Raw genomic sequence first — 20909 nt, forward strand, 5'->3', positions numbered from 1 at the left:
AGACAGCCTACCCTAGGAGACAGGATTGCAGTTGGAGTGCAGCAAAAGACAGGCTTGTGAGGCCTGGCCTCTTCCCCCTTCAGAGCTGCAGCTACAGGGCCCAGGGCTCCCATTCACTTTCCCACCTGTTTCCCCTCCAAGGCTGGGGCCTGCTGAGAATGCACCTGCCCCAAGGGCTGTTCCTTGCTAATACTCTTCACTTCCTTCCTTCCTTCCTTCTTTTTTTTTTTTTTTTTTTGTCTCTGGTTTCATCCCTCTGTCAATAATGGTGAGTGGTGAGGGTCCTTTTGCTTTAATTGCTTCTCTCTCTCTCTCTCTCTCTCTCTCTCTCTCTCTCTCTCTCTCTCTGTGTGTGTGTGTGTGTGTGTGTGTGTGTGTGTGTGTGTGTGTGTGTGTAGCAAGCACCTGGAGGTCAGATGACAACTTGTAGGAGTTGCTTCTCCCTTCCACCCTGTGGGTCCCAATGATCAAAATGCAGGCCGTCAGGCTTGGCTGAGTCATCTCATTGGTTCAAGAATGGTGAGGATCTTTAGTCCTTCTTACAACTAACAAGTTAGTCTGCCACTTGGGGATGCCTCATAAGGCATAAGACTCCACAGCCAGAGACAAAGGACTTTATTCCTCACTTATTCCTGAAACTGAGCTCATCAGTTCCCCTGGCTGCCCAAGTCCATGTAGTCTATGTGGAGGTGACCCAAAGGGGTTATTGAACCACAGCTGGGCAACCCTGGTCTTGGAAACTCTGGACTCTGGGTAACCGTAAGTCACCTAGGTAGCCTTTACCCTGAAAGGAGACATTAGGCGCATAGTAAAATAGTGCCCGCACGACAGACACCATCCACCAGGCCAGCCGTCTTTCCTAAACATTTTGAGACACTCTTGCAAAAGCTCCCAAGCTGTACATAAACACAAACCCACGGGGAATTGATGCTCAATCTCCCACTGTCCTTATGCTTACTGCTCCATGGCTGCCCTCCCTGTTAGACCCCAGCCTCCCTCCTCCCTCAGGACTTGACCTCAGTTGTTCTCTTTGCTTAAGATGTCTCTGCTGCAGATGGCTGTCCCCTGACTCCTTCAGGTCTCTTTCCATATGTGACTCCCCCTCCCTCAGGAAATTCCTAATTACCCTTTTTAATAAGAGCAGCATGCACACTCGAGGGAGGGGAATGAGGAGATGTTGATTGAAGAGTAGAAAGCTTCAGCTGGGAGCAGGACGTTATTAGAGACATTCCCACAGCATGGTGACTGCAGTTAACAATAGTGTCTTGTGCACAGATTGTCCCTGGCTCATGAGTTCTGGCTTTAGAGGGGCATGGAAGCACACCTGCACAGCCACCCTGTTTTCAGTGCTGAATATACTTCATGAGCTGTTTGGCACTTCATTATGAAGCTGGCTTCATGTTAGATGGTTTTGCCCAACTCTATATAGGCTGGTATAAGCTGCAAGCATGTGGAAGACACAAGAGGCTGAGCCATGATCTGGGTAAATTAAGTCTAGCACATGTTTTCAGTTTAAAACATGTCTACCAGGATCCAGTCTCATAGTAGGCTGAGGACCATCTGTGTTTGAAAATCATTGAGGCTGGGCAGTGGCAGTACTCACCTTTAATCCCAGCACTTGAAAATTCAGAGGCAGGTGAATCTCTGTGAGTTCCAGGACAGCCTGGTCTACAGAGTGAGTTCCAGGAAAGTCAGGGCTACACAGAGAAACCCTGTCTCAGAAACCAACAAACAGCAACAAGAAGAAGAAAACCAGAAAGAGAGAGAAAAAATCATTAAGAGAAAAAGCACAAGTATTTTCAGCACAGAAAATGTTAAGGACAGGATGGAGGGGTCAGTTCACTTGATCTCATCACCCCATTACACATCACTTTGTGACTGGTAAGTGTACATTATTGCAAACTGTCCATTTGTGATGAAAAAATAAAAACGTAAAACATTTCAGCATAATGTCAACCCTTAAGACCCCTCCTTAACTCTGGGATCTCTCATTTCTCCTTTCTCAACTGCATTTTTATTGCATATATCGCACAATACACAATTTAATTATTTAGTTTGTTGTCCACGCCTTCCACTGCCACTATAAGTTTTAATTTATTTCCACATACGCAGAATCTAGTGCAGGACAGACAATGCTGAATGAATAGCTGAATGAATGGATGAATGTATCTACTTATTTCATTTCAATGGGGCATCCCCACCCCAATAGTCTTTGGGTTGAACCTAGGGCCTCGAACAAGTTAAGCAAGTACTCTACCACTGACCTACATCCCCAGCCCTCTTTACTTCTTCACCTCGAGACAAGGCCTCACCAGATTTTCCAGGCTGGCCTCGAACTCATTCTGTAGCCCCTGCAGGACTTGAACTTCGGACCTTCCTACCTCGGCCTCAATAGCAGTTGGTGCTACATGTCAGTGCCATTTGGCCCAGCCAAGACTCCATTTCTGCGGTTGTTTGTAGGACAGTTTCTGGCATGTAAAGATGGTCCAGAATGGGGCCTGGAGAGATGATTCAGAGGTTAAGAACACTGGCTGCTCTTCCAGAGGTCCTGAGTTCAATTCCCAGCAACCACATAGTGGTTCACAACCATCTGTAATGAGATCTGGTGCCCTCTTCTGGCCTTCAGGCATATATGTAGACAGAATGCTGTATACATAATAAACCTTTTTAAAAAAAGATGGTCCAGAATTATTTAGTGAGTGAAACGGACAATGGATGTTGTAGGTACAAAAGTCAAGAGGCCACTGGGCTATGTCTTGTTGTCCTTGGATTCTGCATCCTTTTGGTCATTAGGGCGAACTAGGAGATTGAGCTCTGACATGCTCTTTGACTGGTTAGCACCTTACTCAGTATTTTGTGGCAGCCAGTCATTGCAGCTTGAGTTGTCCAAGATGGAGCATGAGTCAGATCAACTGTCAGAGGTGACACCATGCGAGTGTGGCAAAGCACAGCATCCTTTCCCCGCACGGCATCTGTCTTCCCACCCTGTAGAGCTGCGGTCTTCTTTGTCACTATTCTCAGCATCACCACAATCTATTTCCTACGCCATTTGCTGTGCCAGATGTGCCAACAGGCTTGTCTCCCAACCTCGGAGCTATTCAGGCATGGTGACACTGTCTTGTTTTCCTAAAGCACTGGGTCTTTAATTTTGGTAAAGGGACCTCCTATGTGGCATGAGTAATGTGAGGTAATGTTAGAGACACAGTGCCAAACAAAACAGAGTTCCTGGCTTGGAAGAGCTGTGCTCTAGTGGAGGTGACGAGACAGTTAACAAACACAATGTAATAAATCAGCTGCTGTGTAGAAATGCTGGCATGACCATCAGTACTGATTGATATGTGCATAGACACCATGGGATCATCCTTATGCCCAGCTCACCTTGGCACGCTCTCTCTCCCTCCCTGTCCCCCTCTTTCTTCCTTCTTGATGCCCCCCTTGCACTGTAGTGCGGCCTGCTCTATCTCAGAGCTGCTGGGTTCCAGGAGCTCATCACTCCCCAAAGGAAGGTCCCGCTCAATCCCACTGTCGGTGGACACTCGGGCCAAGTCCCAGTCTGGCCTAAATCCCTGTAGATCCAAGGCCTCCAAGTCAGCACTGAGGCGTAGCTGGGAGAGTGGACGAAGGAAGAGCACCAGTTCCTTCCCTGAGACATGAGAACAGGGGAGCGTCAGGATGGCAAAGACACCTGAAGCTGACAGGACAGCTCCCCAGAAGTTTGGGACCCCTGTTTCTCAAACACTGTCCACCTGAACAGAAGCCCATGGGACACTCCATAAAGGATAACAATGGTCAACAATGGTCCAGAGATTTATGCATTCCTGCTTCCTCCCATTGATGATTATCAGTAAACATATTTCCTCTCTCTCTCTCTCTCTCTCTCTCTCTCTCTCTCTCTCTCTCTCTCTCTGTGTCTCTCTGTCTCTCTGTCTCTCTGTCTCTCTCTCTCTCTCTCTCTCTCTCTCTCTCTCTCTCTCTCTCTCTCTCCCTCTCTCTTCCTTCTTATTTATTTTTTCCAGAGGCAGGATCTCACTATGTAGACCAAGCTGACCTCATACTCATGCCTCTGCCTTCCCTTAATACTGGGATTGAAGGCATGCATCATCTGTTCTGTTTACTGTTTAAGTACTAAGACTTAAACCACTGACACAGCTCTTACCTGGCCATGAGTTCATGGCAAGACCCAAGCCAGTAGCATGAATGAACCAACAGGTCTTGTGTGGTAGTTCTGTACTGCTGAGGCCTCTGTGTTGTGAATGAGGCAGACGGGGGTCACTAAGACCCCAGGGAGCACATGGCTTTCAACAGAAACAGCTGTACCTCAACACCACCCGATTGTTGGTGTGGAGAACTATGGGTCCATTGTCAAATCTTCCCGTCCCTTATTTTAAATAAAAGTTCTTGATGTATGTATTAAACCTGACTTTTCAATGCTGGCCACAAATGCAGGTTTTGAAAAGCTGCGGGATATTTCTGGGGAAGAAAGTGGATGGACCAGGGGATAATTGAGAAAGATGCTTGCTTTTGCTTTAGAGCCTCTTGTGCCTTCAGATTTTGAACACATGCAGGGACTTTAATGTAAAATGTGAATTTTAACCATTAATAGGGAAGGCATTGTGTCCAGGTTCCCTACTACCACCACGTGATTCTGTGCAGTGAGGGAGCTGGGTGGGCACCACTGATGTCAGGGCGCTGGGGAAAAACAGCCAATAGGAGATGAACAGATGTGCAGGAAGTGGCGCTTTTGAAGATTGGCTCACATGGTGATGGAAGGAACGGAGTCCCAGAATGTGACCTCAGCAAGCCAAAAACCCAAGAAAACTCATTCTGTAGTTGTCGTCTGAGTCTAAGGGCCTGGGGAGCAAAGAAGCTGGTGGCATGGGTTTTTATTGGAATTGGGTTTGAAAACCAGGAGTACTGATGTCAAGGGCAGAGAAGCTGGACTCCCTGCTCAGGCAGAGAGAGCAAATTTACCCTGCCTCTGCCACTGGTTGTGTTTAGGCAATCAAGGGGCTGGATGCTGCCCAGCCTTGTGAGTGAGGGCGGATCTTCTTTACTGAGTCCATTGAGTTAAGTGCTGTGGTTTAGATCTTGAGTGTCCCCAGAGGCTCATGGGTTAAAGGCTTGGTCCTTAGGGTGTGCTATTGGGAGAATGTAGAATCTATCAGAGGTGGGGCCTAGTGAGAGAGATTTAGTTCATTAGAGGCATGCTGGGAAGGGAATTGTGGCATCCTGGCTATTTCCTCTCTCCTCCCTCTCCCAGGTCTTTCCAGGTAGCTCAAGCTAACTTAAATTTGTGGTCCTCGTGCCTTAGCCTCCCGAGTGTTGGGATTGCAGGTGTGCACAACTGCACCCTGGCACCTCCTCTGTGTCTCTTGCGGTCTGGATTGTGAAGTTGGTGGGTTTTGCTTCAGCCATAAAATGCTGCTGCCTCATCCAAAGCAGCTGGGCCATGATCATGGGCAGAAACTTCCCAAATCATTAGATAAAATGAATCTTTCCTATTCATTAGTTAATTTCCTCAGGCACTTTTTTAAAGTAATGTAAGGCTCACAAATACCCACCCTCACAGACATACCCAGAAACAACATCTTATCAGCTAGCTGGGCATCACTTAGCCTAATCAGATTAACAAAAGTTAACCAAAACAAATGAGCTGTGATTATCAGGTCTGTAAAGTACCTTAGTAGCTAAATGGTAGGCCAGGAATGTAAGAGCCTGCTTGAAGAGTCTTGGGCAAATAGAGAAAAACTGTGGTCATTAAAAAATTAGACTGGGCCTGCAAGGTGGTTCAGTGGGTAAGGCACACTTGCCACTCAAGTCTAACTACCCAAGTTTGATTCCTGGAGCCCAGAAAAACGTGGAAGGAGAGACCTGCCTCCACAAAGTTGTCATGTGACCTCCAGATGCACTGTTACAAGCACACACACACATCCCACAAGAATAGGTAACTAAAGCTGCAAATGGTAGACCAGTAGTCCTTAGCAACAAGGCTGTGTTTCATCCATCTATCTCTAACTCTTGGGCATTGTCATGTGTATAGTATTCCACAGATGGTCAGGAACTGAAAAAAGTGCCAGAGGGGCTCTTGAGTCACATGGGAGGATACTTACTCTAAGTCCATGGGGTGGGAGGGTGTTTCATGCCCTTTTCATAGACAGTTACCTCTTGTTTCGGTCCCCGATTTACATTGAAGATGATCACACATTCATCCGATTTCTTCTGAAGACAGGCCCTTGGGTGGAAGGAGGCAGATGACTGATGCAGGGCTGTGGCCAGCACAGAAGGCACTTGTTTAGCTAAGAAAGGACGTTCCTCTGAGTGGGCACCTATTGCAAGGACGTCTTTGGAAGGGTGAAGTACAAAACCTCACCTTCCCTCTGGCTAAATTACAGAAAGACCAGTGGCGCCCTGGACTGGACAAGTGCCCATTTGCTCCCTTTGGCAAGGCTCAGTCCTCACTTCACACTGGCAGGCAGAGTATGTGGGACTCATTCGGGAGAAGGCAGAAGTGGCCTCTCCAGCAACAGCTCACACACCCTTCACTGTTTTACGACACACAGCATAGACTAGTCAGCTGCCATCAAGACTCTAGAGAAACCACTCGGAGGTACCGTTTAGTGTTCATAGGGTAGGTTTTAGTTCCTATGGAGATAAACAAGATATTGATATCTTTTGAGAATGAATTGAATTCTGTGGGTTTCTACGTCTTGTCCCATGTGAGCATCTTCCCCGAGGACTGACCTCAGCTGCCACAGAAGCCAGGAAGTAGTTTAGAGTTTCTCAGCAGGAGGACCAAGGGGGTAGCATGAAGAATCTCTGGCACCCACACAAAGATGTACAAACACTGGATAAGTGATGATGTGCCATCTTCTGAGAGATTAAACACACAAATGAGGAGGTTTTGTCGGGGATGGTTAATGCCTCTCTGAACATTAAACATCAACTTTGGTTGTTGTTGTTTTGTTTTGCTTAGTTTTGTTTTTTTTTTGTTTTGTTTTGTTTTTGAGACAAGGTCTCACGATGTAACTCTGGCTGTCCTGGCACTTGCTAGACCAGAAACTCACAGAGATCTACCTACCTCGGCTTCCTGACTGCTGGGATTATAGGTGTATGCTACCACACCCAGCTGAAAGTTATTTTCTGTTGAAAACTGGCCTAGATAAGCTGACCTTACCTGTGCATTCATTTTACTTAGGAGTCAGGGAGGGGTGAAAAAGGCAAGAGGGGCAACCATAGCTGAGCCTGAAATCTTAGTTCATCCCTGGTTCTTTCATTCATTGACTTGTGATCTGTAGCAGAATTTCCCACCTTCATCCACTCATCACACAAGTATAATTAACTGTTCACTGGGCATCAGTGCTGCTCAGGTAGTGATGAGTTCAAATTCTAGTCAGAAGGAGGAGGAGGAGGAGGAGGAGGAGGAGGAGGAGGAGGAGGAGGAGGAGGAAAATCAGAAGAAGGTGATGATGAGCAGATGTAGTAAAACTCCTGATGCTGTGACTGAAATCAAAGTTTGTGCAAGGTAGTCTTGCAGGAGATATCAGGATGTCACTTCCTCTTTAAAATGAGTCCTGAGGGATAGAGAGATGCCGAGAGATTACAAACACTTGCTGTTCCTGCAGAGAAGCCAGGTTTGGTTCCCAACACCTACACCTAGTGACTTACTATAACTCCAGCCCCTGGGAATCTGACACTCTCTTCTTACCTCCCGAGGCACCTGCACATATGTGGTACACATAACTTCATGCAGGCACTCACACATTCACATAAATTTTAAAAACCTTTTATATATTCTTTTCTGAAAAGATTCATTTTAATTTAATTTTATTTTTAAGATTTTTTTCATTTTGTTTTGTGTGTATAAAGTGTTTTACCTGCACGTATGCATGTGCAGCATATGTGTGCCTTGTGCCCATAGAGGTTAGAAGAGGGTGTCAGATACACCGAAACTAGAGTTACAGACCTTGTCAGCTGGTATTTGGTTCAGGGAATTGAACCCGGGTCCTCCTCAAGAGCAGCCAGCATTCTTAACCACTGAGTCGCATCTCCACCCAATTTCTTTATATTCTTGTTGACTTTTCTTCTCCTTGACCTGTCAGTTACTGAGAGAGACATGCTGAAATTTCCGATCATAATTGTGGTTTTTCCCACTTAATGTTTTAACTTTATTAAGTATTCTTTCATTTGTTTTGAAGTTCCAATGGTGCACGGATGGACACACATACACAGACATGATTCAATACATCTTCCTCATAAACTGAGTCTTTATCATTTTATAATGCCCCTCTTTATTCCTAGTAGATTTTTTCCTCTGATATGTACTTTGTCTTGTATTCCTATTGTCACCTAGATTCTTTAACCTTTTCTTAGTGTTCTCATGATATATCTTTTTTTGTTTGCTTCTAGCTTATAAATAAACCACTGTATTTGAAGCAAATTTATTGTAGAATTAGCTCCACTTACCTTTATATTACCCACGCTGGGTATGGTGGTGAACTCTTCCAATCACTGCATTTGGGAGGCAGGGGCAGGAGGGTTGTTGCAAGTTTTAGAACTGCCTGAAATTCAAAACTAGTTTGGGGTCAACCAGAGCTACATAGTGAAATCCTATTTCAAAACAAACAAGTAACCCCTAACCCTTCCTTCATGCTATCCATTCTGACAATCTCCTCTTGGTGAGTTTAGACCATTTACATTTAATGTAGTTACTGTTGCCTCTGGAGGTCTGCCATTTTATTATTATTTGTCTTGTTTGTTATTTGCTGTTGCTCATCTGACAGAGAAAGGAGGTAGCAGGGATTCCTCTCCAGCCCTCAGGACCAAAGACCCTCTAGTTAGAGAGGAGTACCACCATCCCTCTGACTCCTGAGCAGCCACCACCTCCATCACCATTGCTCCACACTGTTGCAGGAGTGCTTGGGACTACACCAGAAATGGAAGAGAGAAAGGGAGCTCCCTATCTCTCCAATTTAAAGAGCTCCTTTCTGCCGCTCAGACAAGCAACAGAGCACTCCTTTTCTTTTTAAAGGTTTTATTTTTAATGGTGTGTATACCTGTGGTTGTGGGCATGCCTGGGAAGGCAGGTTCCCATGGAGGCCAGAGGAGGGTATTAGATTGGCTGAGCCTGACTTAATTGTGAGCAGTCCAATAAGGATGCTAGGCACTAAACTCTGGCCCGGTGAAAGAGCAGTACATGCTTTTAACTCCTGAATCATCTCTCAAGAGTCCCCACCCCCAACTTTTAACCTCTTTCTAAGAGCCTTCAGTGTACATGTGGATGACTCGGCTGGCTGGCTATAGAAGAATGGGGAAAACAGAAACTTTGTTGCTAGATCATCTTCTGACTTGAGTTCTGGCCACTTCTTCCTGCTCTGGTTTGCTGTTTAGAATGCTGGTGTAGCTGACCCGTGTTTACTACCCTGGGTTTTGAACTGCAGCTGGCAGGCACGTATCCTGGTTATGCATTCTGCACTTACCCACCACTCACACTAACAAGCTGCCTCTTATTATGCAGAACAATCTCTGCGGAGAAACCACCATTCTGCTCTGCTACCGGAGACAACCACATCCTCCCCGCCCCAGACAGGCTCCATGGAGGGCTCAGGTCAGTGTGTGGGGTTGGGGGAAGGCATGTCCAGAAGGCCTGGCTGCTCAGTGAGGAAAGCCAATGCTTTGGGTGAGCATGTTTCCAGGCCTACCATCTACCCAGCCAGGGGATGTGATACCCTGCCCTGAGTGTGAGAACATCTTGAGAGAGGAATAGACACTCACTTACATGCATCCTCAACTGCTTGCAGGCTGTTGAGCTGGACAGTGAATAGTAAGAATTGCTACCGGGTGATGGTGGCGCACGCCTTTCATCCCAGCACTTGGGAGGCAGAGACAGGTGGATATCTGTGACTTTGAAGCCAGCCTGGTCTACAGCGTGAGCTGCAGGTCAGCCAAGGTTACACAGAGAAATCCTGTCTTGAAAAACCAAAAAAAAAAAAAAAAGAACTGCTAAGGTTTATTAACCAAGTTCTTTAAGTTTCTCCTACTGCTCCTACCACATATGTGTTATGAGAAGCTTTATCTTGCTAGCCGCTTTGGTTTATTACCCGCCAGTCGCCTGGGCTCTGCCACATTGTAGTCCCCAAATAACACACAAGACACTGTGTTAATTATGAAGCTGTTGGCCTTGCTTGTTTCTTACTGGCTAGCTCTGACTTAAGTAATTACCCCATAATTGTTAATCTAAGTATTTCTCTTACCGGAGAATAGTTCCGGGCTTCCTACCCCATGGCGGTTACATCTCGAACTCTCCTGTGTTTCTCCTTCCCAGAATCCTCCTGGATTCCTAGCCCCACCTATCTAGATTCCTATTGGCCAGCAGTGCTTTATTGACATATACACAGGACTTCCCCAACACATATGTTTATATATGGTCCATTATATACTCTTGTCCCCCCTACTCCTGTTAGAACTCTTCCTTCCCTTTCATAATTGCCTTCCTCCCCAATCTCTCTCTCTCACACACATACACATTTAGATCTAGATTCTGCCTATAGAAGAAAACATGCAATGCTTGTTTTCCTAAGTGTGGCTTATTTTGAAGATTTCAACTTTCAAAGAGAACATTTGGCCAAGCAAATTCTACGTCTAACAGCTCTGTGGCCTTGAATAAATAACCTTCCTCCTGCAAGCCTCATTTCCCAACCTATAAAGTGGGAAGGGGGGCCCTAGGGTCTAATCTGTAAGTTAGGTGATTGCTCTCTTTTTTAATTTTTAGAAGTTTTTACTTTATGTGTATGGATGTTTTTCCTAAATGTGTATTTGTGCACCACTTGAGTGTCTGGTGTCCACGGAGACCAACAGAGGATATTGGATCCCCAGGAACTGGAGTTACAGATGATTGTGAGCCACTATGTAGGTGCTTGGAATTGAACCTAGGTACTCTGAAAGAACAGCCAGCACTCTCAATCACTTAGTTACCTCTCCAGCTTTCTTAGGGTCCCTGGAAATATGACATTTGGCAGTTAAAGAGGCAAAATAGGACAAGACCTGGAGTCTATTAAACAAAATAGCATTTCACCTGCCAACATCACAGGACTCTTGTTCAGAATCACATTAATTACACATTGGGGAATAGTTTGTATATCTGTGCATCGATCAAGGAATGCTAGATACTGTAACAAATGACCCTAATTACCAGAATAACACAATACTCATTTCACACTTAATCACAGTCCAATCTGGGCTCTAAGCAGTCTTCTGAGGTCTGAGAATTCAACCTTGTGGCACCATCATCTCCAACATGTGTCCTTTGAGGCCACTGCTGAATGGGAACAATGCAGGAAATTCTATCATCATCCCTGAAAATGACAGGCTTCACCTTCTATCACATTCCATTGGTCAGAATTTGTTGCACAGTGCTCCAACAGCAAAGGTGTCTGGGAAATGTAGTCTTCCTGTCTATCTTGATTTGATGAACATTTAGCATTATCTTGAATTGTTAGTAACACCTAAATGAAGTATTCACTAATCCCAAAATCATGAATTCTAGTGTCATCCCTTAAGGTGTGTTCTTCCTCCTTGGGCCTGGGCTTACAAGGCCTGGGAAGAAGCTGTGCTCTTCTGTCCATTTGGCTGGAGCCTCCAGAATCAGCTGACCAGGCTTGTGTGGCCTAAAGGGAGATGGAGGCTACTTCGGGGGCCAGTCTTGTGTTCTTACCAAAGTTGACTCAGGAGGTTTATGTATGGCATCCAAAGATACAGCACTTGGTGCTCAGGCGCCCTGTTCCCTGTGGCCCCATAGCCCCTTTTCTCTCCTGGTCTTGAGGAGTCTAGCCGTTTTGAATGAGAACATTACCCTTCACTGTCTCTTTTAGGACAACCCAGGTCAGCTCAGGTAGATAACTGGAGTCTTCAGGGTCAGGCAGAGAAGGGAAACCAGTGAAGGCAGAAGTTGGAGAAAAGCAAAGAAGCTGAACCACATCCTGGGTCAACTGTTTCCAAACCCCTGCCAATCATCCCATATCAGAAAGACTCACCCGCAGTGACAGCAACTTGCAAGAAATGCCAGGCATGCAAACTTTTGTACAAACTTCCCGGTTCTTCAACATCAGCAATTAGTTCCGTTTTTAGGAAATGCTACACAAATCTGAAAAGACCATATCAGTAAGCCAGCTGTGGGCCAAAGCCTGAGTCTTTTTAAGCTTTGAAGGCTTTCTAAAACATCATTTGGGGCAGTGGGGGTACACAGCCTTTAATCCCAGCACTCAGGAGGCAGAGGCAGGAAGACCTCTGTGAGTTTGAGGCCAGCTTGGTCTACACAGTGAGTTCCAGGACAGCCAGGGCTACACAGAGAAACCCTGTCTTAAAAAAAAAAGCAAAAACAAACAAAACAGCCTTTGTTGGAGATTGTCTCCAAGGCATACTGGCAGCGTCCATATTTTTCTCTGAAACAGGAGAGACAGATCAAAACTATCACTGGTGTAAATCTTTTCATGTTGTCCATATCAAGGGGACAATAAGGAAAGGAAAGAAGGGAAGAAAGGAGGGACAGAAAGAGAATGGGGTATAAAAGAAAGGAGGAGAAGTTCAAGGGAGGGAAATTAGGAAGGAGCCATGGAAGGAAAGAACAAAGGGAGGAGGGAGGGAAGAAGAAAGGGAAGAGAAACAAAGGTGAATAGGCATAAAGGAGGCAGAGGAAGGGAAGAAAGACAAAACACCAATTAATTTACTAATAACTCAACCTTGCATTAATTCATTAAATTTTTATGCAAGGTGGAGATGGTTAGTTGGGAGGTCAGGTTGAACCAATCTTCATGCCAGGCTAAGTGACTTCCTCGCAAATTTGGAGAGAGATAGTCCTACTCATCAGGGTGTCCAGGTGGGTATACATGTCAGTTGTCTTTTGCGTACCTTCAGACTGGGAAAGGCTGGGAATTAGGCCTTGACGGTGACAGGTGTCTCACAGGGACAGGTGAGAGTTGGGAGGACAGCAGGGGCTCCAGAGATGGTAATTATCCTCCAGACTTGCATGTGTCTACCTCGGAGCCATGGAGGGGACTGCCTGATGACCACCAGGGCAGAGGATAGCTGGGCCTCAACGGTTCAATTTGAGCTAGTATCTCTTGATGTTTTACATACGTAGCTCCTATCCTTCTAAAGGAACCAAGGTATAAAAAAACCACAAACCTGAGGCAGCAAAGAGGAAGCGAGAAGAGGGGCCCAGCGCTTTGACATGAGCTGTTGTTTGGGACTGGGCTCTAATTGGGCTGTGAGTTTCTTGGCAGCCAAATAAAAAAGGGAAGCCCTGAGGTATGTGGTTTGTGTTGTCTGCTGACTAGAGAGGACAAATTATTTGTGTATAAAAATCACTCTTGGTTGGAAGTTACTGCATGGGAAATGTGTCCTTGTAGGGAGTGTTTCCTATCCTTCCCATCTCTGTCTGGATCCTCCAAGAAACAGACACCAAGATGTGAAAGGATTTGCTCAAGGACACAGAGAGTGGTGTAGAGCAGGAGGGAGAAGAGCCTGACCATGAGGGCTGGCTTGCTGGGAGATGGTGTGTGTGTGTGTGTGTGTGTGTGTGTGTGTGTGTGTGTGTGTGTGTGTGTGTGTATGCGTACGCATCTGAGAGGAATCAGGAGAACAGGTTCACAGTGTAGTAGTGGTGGTGGAATCTGGAGCCAAAATTGGCCATCAAAGAATGTCTCTCTTGGGAACAACTGTGAGAAACACTGCTGAGCTCTGGACCAGCCAGCAAGCACAGAGCTTGGCAGGTTTCATAGCACAGCCACCTGGACGGCATCACTTAAAGTCCCAGCAGTGAGGGCCAGTGGAAATATTCTCAAGGCTTCCTCGCTTTACTAAATCATCTACATATTTTCCATCTTCATTTGTCTGCTGTGTCAAAATAACCTTATTAAGGAAAACAAATTTCACTCTGACACTTGTCACTGACACTGACTTTATTCAAGACTGACAGTGGAGAGACAGCAGGCTCAACTCAGAATACAGAAAGACATCTGGGGTTCCCAGCCTTAGAGCAGCATGAGGACTCGATGGAAACTTCCTAAGACTTAGCACGGTTCTTGCCAGAGGCAGGTCAGGTCCATATACATCAAAGGTGACGAGAGTGTATACGACCAGGGATTCTCTCTGAGCTGGTTTCTTGATGAAAGTGGATGAACAAGCCAGAGTCAGGACAGAGGCCAAGGCTGAGGCCCAGAAGAGAAAGGCTTAGAGAAGAGTGGAACAATGTCACTAACAGCACCTGGGACAGTGCAAATTGAGCGATGCCGCTGTCACTACCAGGGCAATATTTATCTGATTTTTTAAAAAAATAAAACTATTTTATAGAGGTTTGCAAGAAAGAGATGCTCAGAAAGACAAGACATCCCTGAGAGCATGGGTGTGAAATTCTCCAAAACAACCCCACTCCACTGTCTTTACAATTGTCACATATAGGATTTTGGTGTCTTTGAAGCTGTTATCCTTAAATGTGACTAAGGAACCTAAATGTGCTCATGGGGTGGGGCTGGGGGTGTCCTGAGGATTTCTGAAGGGTTACAATCCATATGATCACCGTCTGAAAACTTCACTTGTCAACAAGGTTAACAGTCCAAAACCTGGGTCATCACTGGTTTAACAGGAAGTGTCTGCATAAGAGAGGAATATCAGTCTGTGTGGATATTTGGCACATACTCTTGGTGGAATTCTTGCTTCTCAGCTCTCAGTAGACTTCAGGGTGAGGGCTCTTTTCCCCCTCACTGTATCATTCTCTGTCTGTCCATTCTGCTTCATCTTTCTCTCTCAAATGTAAGGTTACTTAAGGATTGTAGGTGCACCTCCCCCAAACGTGTCTTCTATAACCTATTCCATGATGAACAAGGATATAAGCCCTCTCTGTCTAGGGACCAAAAGTCTCCACCTGAGCCAGACATGGTGGTGCACCCCTTTAATCCCAGCATTTGGAAAGGCGGTTAGCTCTCTGTGAGTTCAAGGCCAGCTTGATCTACAAAGAAGTTCCAAGATAGTCATGGCTGTTACACAGAGAAAGCCTGTCTCTAAAACAAAGAAACTAAACAAATAAAGTCTCTCATCCTAGGCTGGCAAGATGGAATGGTAGACAGAGGAGCTTGAAAACCTGACGACCTTAGTCTGACCTCCAAAATCCATGACAGAAGGTCAGAACAGACTCCTGGAGGTTACCCTGTGACCTCTGATGCCCACCATTGTCTAGGGTTACCCTCTGACCTTTGATGCCCACCATTGTACCAGGCTTTTATTTTGGGCCACCAACCAGCTCCCGAATCATGACACAGGCTTCTTGTTAATTTTGAATGCTGGGGCTGGAGAGATGGCTCAGAGGTTAAGAGCACTGACTGCTGTCCTCTTCTGGCAGAATACTGTATATGTAATAAATAAAACCTTTAAAAATTTTTGAATGCTGTTTCTTTTCATCTCTGCTTTGCCTAGGAGCTTTTTAACTTTTCTTAAGTTCTTCATATCTTACTTTCTGATGTCTCTATGTCTGACTGACTGGTGGCTTCCTGGCTTTTTGCCCTGGGCGTCTCCCTTGTTCTCTCCTTCTCTCATTTCTCCTTCCTCCTAAGCCTAGATGTCTCCTCCTATTTATTCTCTCTGCCTCGCAGCCCCACCTACCCTTTCTATACCTTTACTAGACCAATCAGGTGCCATAGGCTGTCAAGGTGAAACAGATGCAACACATCTTTACATAATTAAACAAATGCAGCATAAACAAATGTGACACACCTTTACACAGCTAAAGTAATATTTCACAGCATAAACAAATGTAATACATCTTTGCCTAGTTAAAATAATATTCCACAACACACCTTCACACACATGTGCCTACACCCACACACATATAACATGCATACACATACACACAGTAATAAAATACAACTAGAAAATGAGCAAAGTATTTTAAGTCTTAACCTGTCTCATCTGACTAATATAAGGAAAACATGAGAGAAGCTGGCTTGGAAACTGGCAGGTCATCATTTGAAGGGAATCAAGACTTTGAATATTATCATTTGTTGGGACTCTATCTCCAACAACACTTCAGGGGAATCCTGGGTAAGTCACAGGGATAAGGTAGGAATGACTCAGCATCCTTCTCTGACCTCCACACACATGCATGCATATGCTCACACGAACATACCAAAACATTTTTTATGGGGGGAGGGTGGCTTCAAGACAAGATTTCTCTGTGTAGCCTATGCTGTTCTGGAACTTGCTCTATAGACTATGAAGTGAAATGCGAAGAACTGGGTAAGTGTGGCTTTGTCTACTGAAAAGCCTCCTCAAATTCATTCCACTAGGGTTGTACCAATGTAAGGAATGGCTGATAGAAGGTTGGTGATGACTGTGGCTCCTCAAAATGATATTTGGCCTCATGGTGTACATAACCTATGAATGCTGTTGCTATAACTGTAAATAGAAGGATAATGCCAACGTTTCAGGTTTCTACCATAGTATATGAGCCGTAGTAAATTCCTTGGCCAACGTGGAGAAAAAGGCAGATAAAGAACAGGCTGGCCTTGAACTCACAGAGATCCACTTGCCTCTGCCTCCCAAGTGCTGGGATTAAAGGTGTGCACCACTACCACCCAGCTCACACACCAATTTTTTTAAAAAAGTTATCAGAACACAAGCACAACTGTACTTACATAGTTTAGCTGGTAACTGATATGACTACTAATGACAAGTGGAGGAGGTTGTCGAGAGATTTTACCATGTTTCTCTGAGCAACAAACAGTTTAAAACTCATAAGTTATTTATATCTGGACTTTCCATTTAATATGTCGAGATCATAGCTGATGGTGAGTAATTGAAACCACAAAATAAAAAATAAAAAATGAAGTCTCAGGTAAGCAGGGACTGAACTGGCATACATCCACACGTTTTGATGCTGGTTTTACAAAGAACACAGATCCTGATAGACATCCCGTTTTCCAGCTCAGAGCAGTGTGCTGGCTGCCAATTCTATGATGAATTACCACTGGAACCTCTTAAGGTTTATAGGAGGGCTAAGAATTTTCTCTGAGGATGGGGGTGGGGCCATCAGTGAGGACAGATGGACTGAGCACGGCAACTGCTGACCTCAAGGTTCCCCACTTTCAGATGTGGAGCTGGACTTCCAGAGAAGTGTACAGGCTGTGCTCCGAGAGCTCAACACCCCAGCCCCAGCCCCCCAGAGTAACCGGGGTAAGCAACCACTCCTGGCGCCCCCACCTCCCCACCTCCAACGCCACCCCTCCCCTCACCCCTGGTCCCATCCTGCCGCACTGCCCCAGGCATTCCTGGAAGGGCCCAGTCTGGAGTTCCCAGGTGAGGGGTTCCTCAGCCTAGCTGTCTTCTTATTGAAAATCTACACAGGGCTTCTCTACTTCCTGGTTCAACCCTCCTAGGGTTAATATGTTGAGACCATACTATGATGGTGGTGGGTAACTTAAACCACAAAAAAGCGAAGTCTCAGGTAAGAGGGCCTGGACTGCCGTAGTGAAGGCAGTAATGAGGCTCTGCCACCCTCTCTCCTGGCCACCTTCTCCACTTTCACTTGCAACCAAAACTCTCCTCTAGGACCTGGAGACATCCAGAAGGTGGCTGGGGTTCTCAGCCTACAGATATCTCTGCTCTGTGTTCCAAACACACACACACACACACACACACATACACACACTCACACACACCTACCTCTGTCCCTCCTTGGCCCCTCCCCTTATTTTCCGGGAGCTCACTGTCCAGAAAGGAGGAGGAGCTCACCATGTGCACCTGGGGTAGCTCTGCCTACAGGTCAGATGTAGCTGGCCAATCACACTTTAGGTCCGGCCGGGGGCTCAGAAAAACAACTTCTAAGAGCCTCCGACCCACTCAGCCATGGTGGGCCCCCCTTTCTCTTGGCCCAGGCATGTGGAGATGGTCTCTGCACAAGAAGGTGGAGAGAAACCCAGGAAGGAGCTCTGTGTTGGTACGAATTCTGCTCAGAGAGCTGGAGAAGGTTGGTGCTCAAGCTTGAGGGGTGCAACAGGGGTGGAGTAAAGAGAGGAGCCCCATCGGGGTGGGGGCCCACCTGTGCAGCTCTGTGCTCCCACACTTGGGTCATTTGTGGGCCACATGCTTGATTTTCCCAGGCACGTCTTCACTGAGTTCCATCTCTGCACTCGTCTCTGTCCATCCACGCCCACCGTGACCTGAATTAGCATATTTCAAAAAGAAACTCCATTAACATGACCATAAACGGAAAACCCACATCGCTGGGCAGAAATAAAAGATGTTTATGTTCTGCACACATGTGTGTAACCGTTAAGGCTTATCCTTGTACTACTTAAAATTATCCATGTCCAGGGCTGGAGAGATGGCTCAATGGTTAAGAACACTAGCTGCTCTCCCAGAGGCCCTGAGTTTAATTCTCAGCAACTACGTGGTGACTCACAACCATCTGTAATGAGATCTGGTGCCCTCTTCTGGTGTTCAGGATTATATGCAGACAGAATACTGTCTACATAATAAATAAACAAATACATCTTTTAAAAAATATTCATGTCCTGCATTTTGCTGCTTGGGAAATGCTGCTCCAAGTTGTGGCCTTGCTTGTCAATTAACTTTGGATCCTGTGTAGAGTCTATGAGGCTTCCCCATGCTACCTGCCTTGTGCAAAGATTCCTCCATCTGCCCTGCCCCTCACAGAGGGCTTCCACATCCTTGCTACTCCCTACCCAAGTCCCGTCTTCCCCTCTCCACTCCCCTTGGCATAATATATTACTGCCTTCCACCTAATTCCCCATAACCTGCCCTCTGTAGCGAGGATGTGGTGGCCCCTGGAGCACCCAGCCCAGCATTATGCTAGGATCTCCTGTTTTCCAGGCAGAAAGTGAGGATGTGCAGCGTGTCATCATTCCCTTGTTGCTCACTCTAATGTACGTGCTCACTAAGGTGAGATGGGTTGGGGTCAAGGTGACGCACATGAGGCTGGGGAAAAATCTCAAGTCTCACAGGGATTAAGAGATAATTTATTCTGGCATCAAATATGAGTGGCTGAGTTTGGAGAGATGACTCAGTGGTTAAGAGCACTTGCTAATCTTCCAGGGGACCCAGGTTCAATTCCCAGCACCAACATGACAGAACTTCAAGTCACAGGTCTCTGTCCTGTCTTCCTAGTTGACACCTAGTCTATGCTAGGACAAGCCTGGTCTTCCCTTCCCATCCACTCTGCTTTCCTTTCTAACCAGAGGTAACATTGCACAGGCAATGGGGTAGACAGTGAAGAGAACAAAGAGTCTTTGATGGTGGGCAGAGCCTTGGGTTGTTCATTTGTGTATCATCATCGTGAGAGCAAGACCCTCTCTCTGTAACAACAAATTCAAGAGACTAGAGAAAACAAAACTGTTTTTGTTTGTTTGGTTTGAGACAGGGTTTCTCTGGATAAACAGTCCTAGCTGTCCTGAAACTTACTTTGTAGACCAGGCAGGCCTCGAACTCACAGAGATCTGCTTGCCTCTGCCTCCCAAGTGCTGGCATTAAAGGCGTGTGCACCATTGTCTGGCACAAAACTGCTTTTTAATACTCAGTTCTGCAGAATAGGACTCCAACATAGAGAAGGCAAATGTGGCTGGTGTGGCATTTTGGAGCATGACAGAGTTTGTTAAGGTCCCTGATTTTGAGAAATCCCTGTCCTCTTTCCCTGTGGAGTTACCATCTTCACACTCCTCTATCATAGCCCCCTTCCCAACTTCCCATCCTGTTGGTCCAGGATGCAAAGTCTTGTCTAATGGATATCTTAGGACTTCAGACTGAGTTCGGAAACAAGCCCGCTGCCTGTCTTGACTCTTGGATGAACTCTAAATGCACATCATCCTAAGCATGAACCAGAACTACTGATTTATTTTGTTGTTGTGTTTTGTTTTTATTTTTCAAGACAGGTCTTCTCTGTTTAGCTCTAGGCTGTCCTGGAATTCTGTCTGTAGACCAGGCTGGCCTTGAACTCACAGAGATTCATCTGCCTCTGCCTCCTGAGTGATGGGATTAAAGGCGCGCACCATCACTGACCAGCAAACTATTGATTTCTTATAATTGGTAGTCTTTTTGCAAGAAAACAATGGCAAAAGGAATTGGTGGTGGGGCGTGGGGAGAGTCACTGCAGCATCTGGGATGAGGAGAGGGCTGGGCTCTGGCAAAGGAATCAAGCACACCGAGGAGGAGGCTGGGAGTGGAGGAAAAGAAGCCCCTGGACATTGTGGGATACCTTATGCCTGTGAGATTCAAGGGGGTGCAGAGACTTAGGAAGTAGCTCCAAGTTTCCAAACCTGGAGATGCTCCAGTGTTAAGGGTAGGAGGGAACTGACCTGCTGAGAATGCCGGGATAAATTTCTATCTTGCTAAGGTATTATAGGGAGGTCTCACAGATGCTGGGAGGAGAGATTTCAACCTGAGGTTGTAGAGAGCATGGAGCCAGTCTGGCTGTCAGTCACAACCTTCTGTCCCGGACCCTCGAGACCTAGAGTGTCCACCCCCCCCCCTCAGCAGGCCACAGGCATCACCGAAGAGCTCTACCATAGAGCTTATGCCTTCTGCACCAGGCTGCTGACCCTGCCTGCCCCGTACTCTACGGTCGCCTTGGACTGCGCCATAAGACTGAAAACAGAGGCAGCCGTCCCAGGTAAGAGTTGCAGGGCATCCTGGCTCCCCATGCTGCAATGCAGCACCACCCACCATCAGGCTGTTTTCTCCGGGATGCCAAAGAGCTCAACACTCTCGGCTCCTTCAGGGAGAATTAGAGTCAGTGACCCTCAGAGGCCGGATCGCTGATGTGGTCTGGTTTGCAGGTACACTGTACCAAAGGACGGTCATTGCCGAGCAGAACCTGATGAGTGAACTGTACCCTTACCAGGAGAGGT

At 46.3% G+C, this 20909-nt stretch overlaps 1 protein-coding gene across 3 annotated transcripts in view; it reads left to right on the forward strand.

The window, feature by feature from the left end:
* Positions 1-20909, forward strand: part of Pik3r6 (phosphoinositide-3-kinase regulatory subunit 6) — a 48344-nt gene that overhangs the window by 1931 nt on the left and 25504 nt on the right. Inside the window, exons 2-7 of one of the 3 annotated variants that reach the window (XM_040748919.1) lie at positions 9515-9604; positions 17137-17220; positions 17922-18013; positions 18880-18948; positions 20536-20671; positions 20838-20907. In XM_040748919.1, coding sequence (XP_040604853.1) covers positions 9592-9604; positions 17137-17220; positions 17922-18013; positions 18880-18948; positions 20536-20671; positions 20838-20907 — 464 coding nt within the window. In that variant the 5' untranslated portion in view covers positions 9515-9591. Of the gene's footprint in view, positions 1-9514; positions 9605-17136; positions 17221-17921; positions 18014-18879; positions 18949-20535; positions 20672-20837; positions 20908-20909 lie in introns of those variants that run through there. The other 2 variants (XM_040748920.1, XM_040748921.1) reach the window with 2 other exon arrangements.

The sequence above is a fragment of the Mesocricetus auratus genome, unplaced genomic scaffold (assembly GCF_017639785.1).
Source record: "Mesocricetus auratus isolate SY011 unplaced genomic scaffold, BCM_Maur_2.0 Super-Scaffold_100007, whole genome shotgun sequence".
Classification (NCBI taxonomy): domain Eukaryota; kingdom Metazoa; phylum Chordata; class Mammalia; order Rodentia; family Cricetidae; genus Mesocricetus; species Mesocricetus auratus.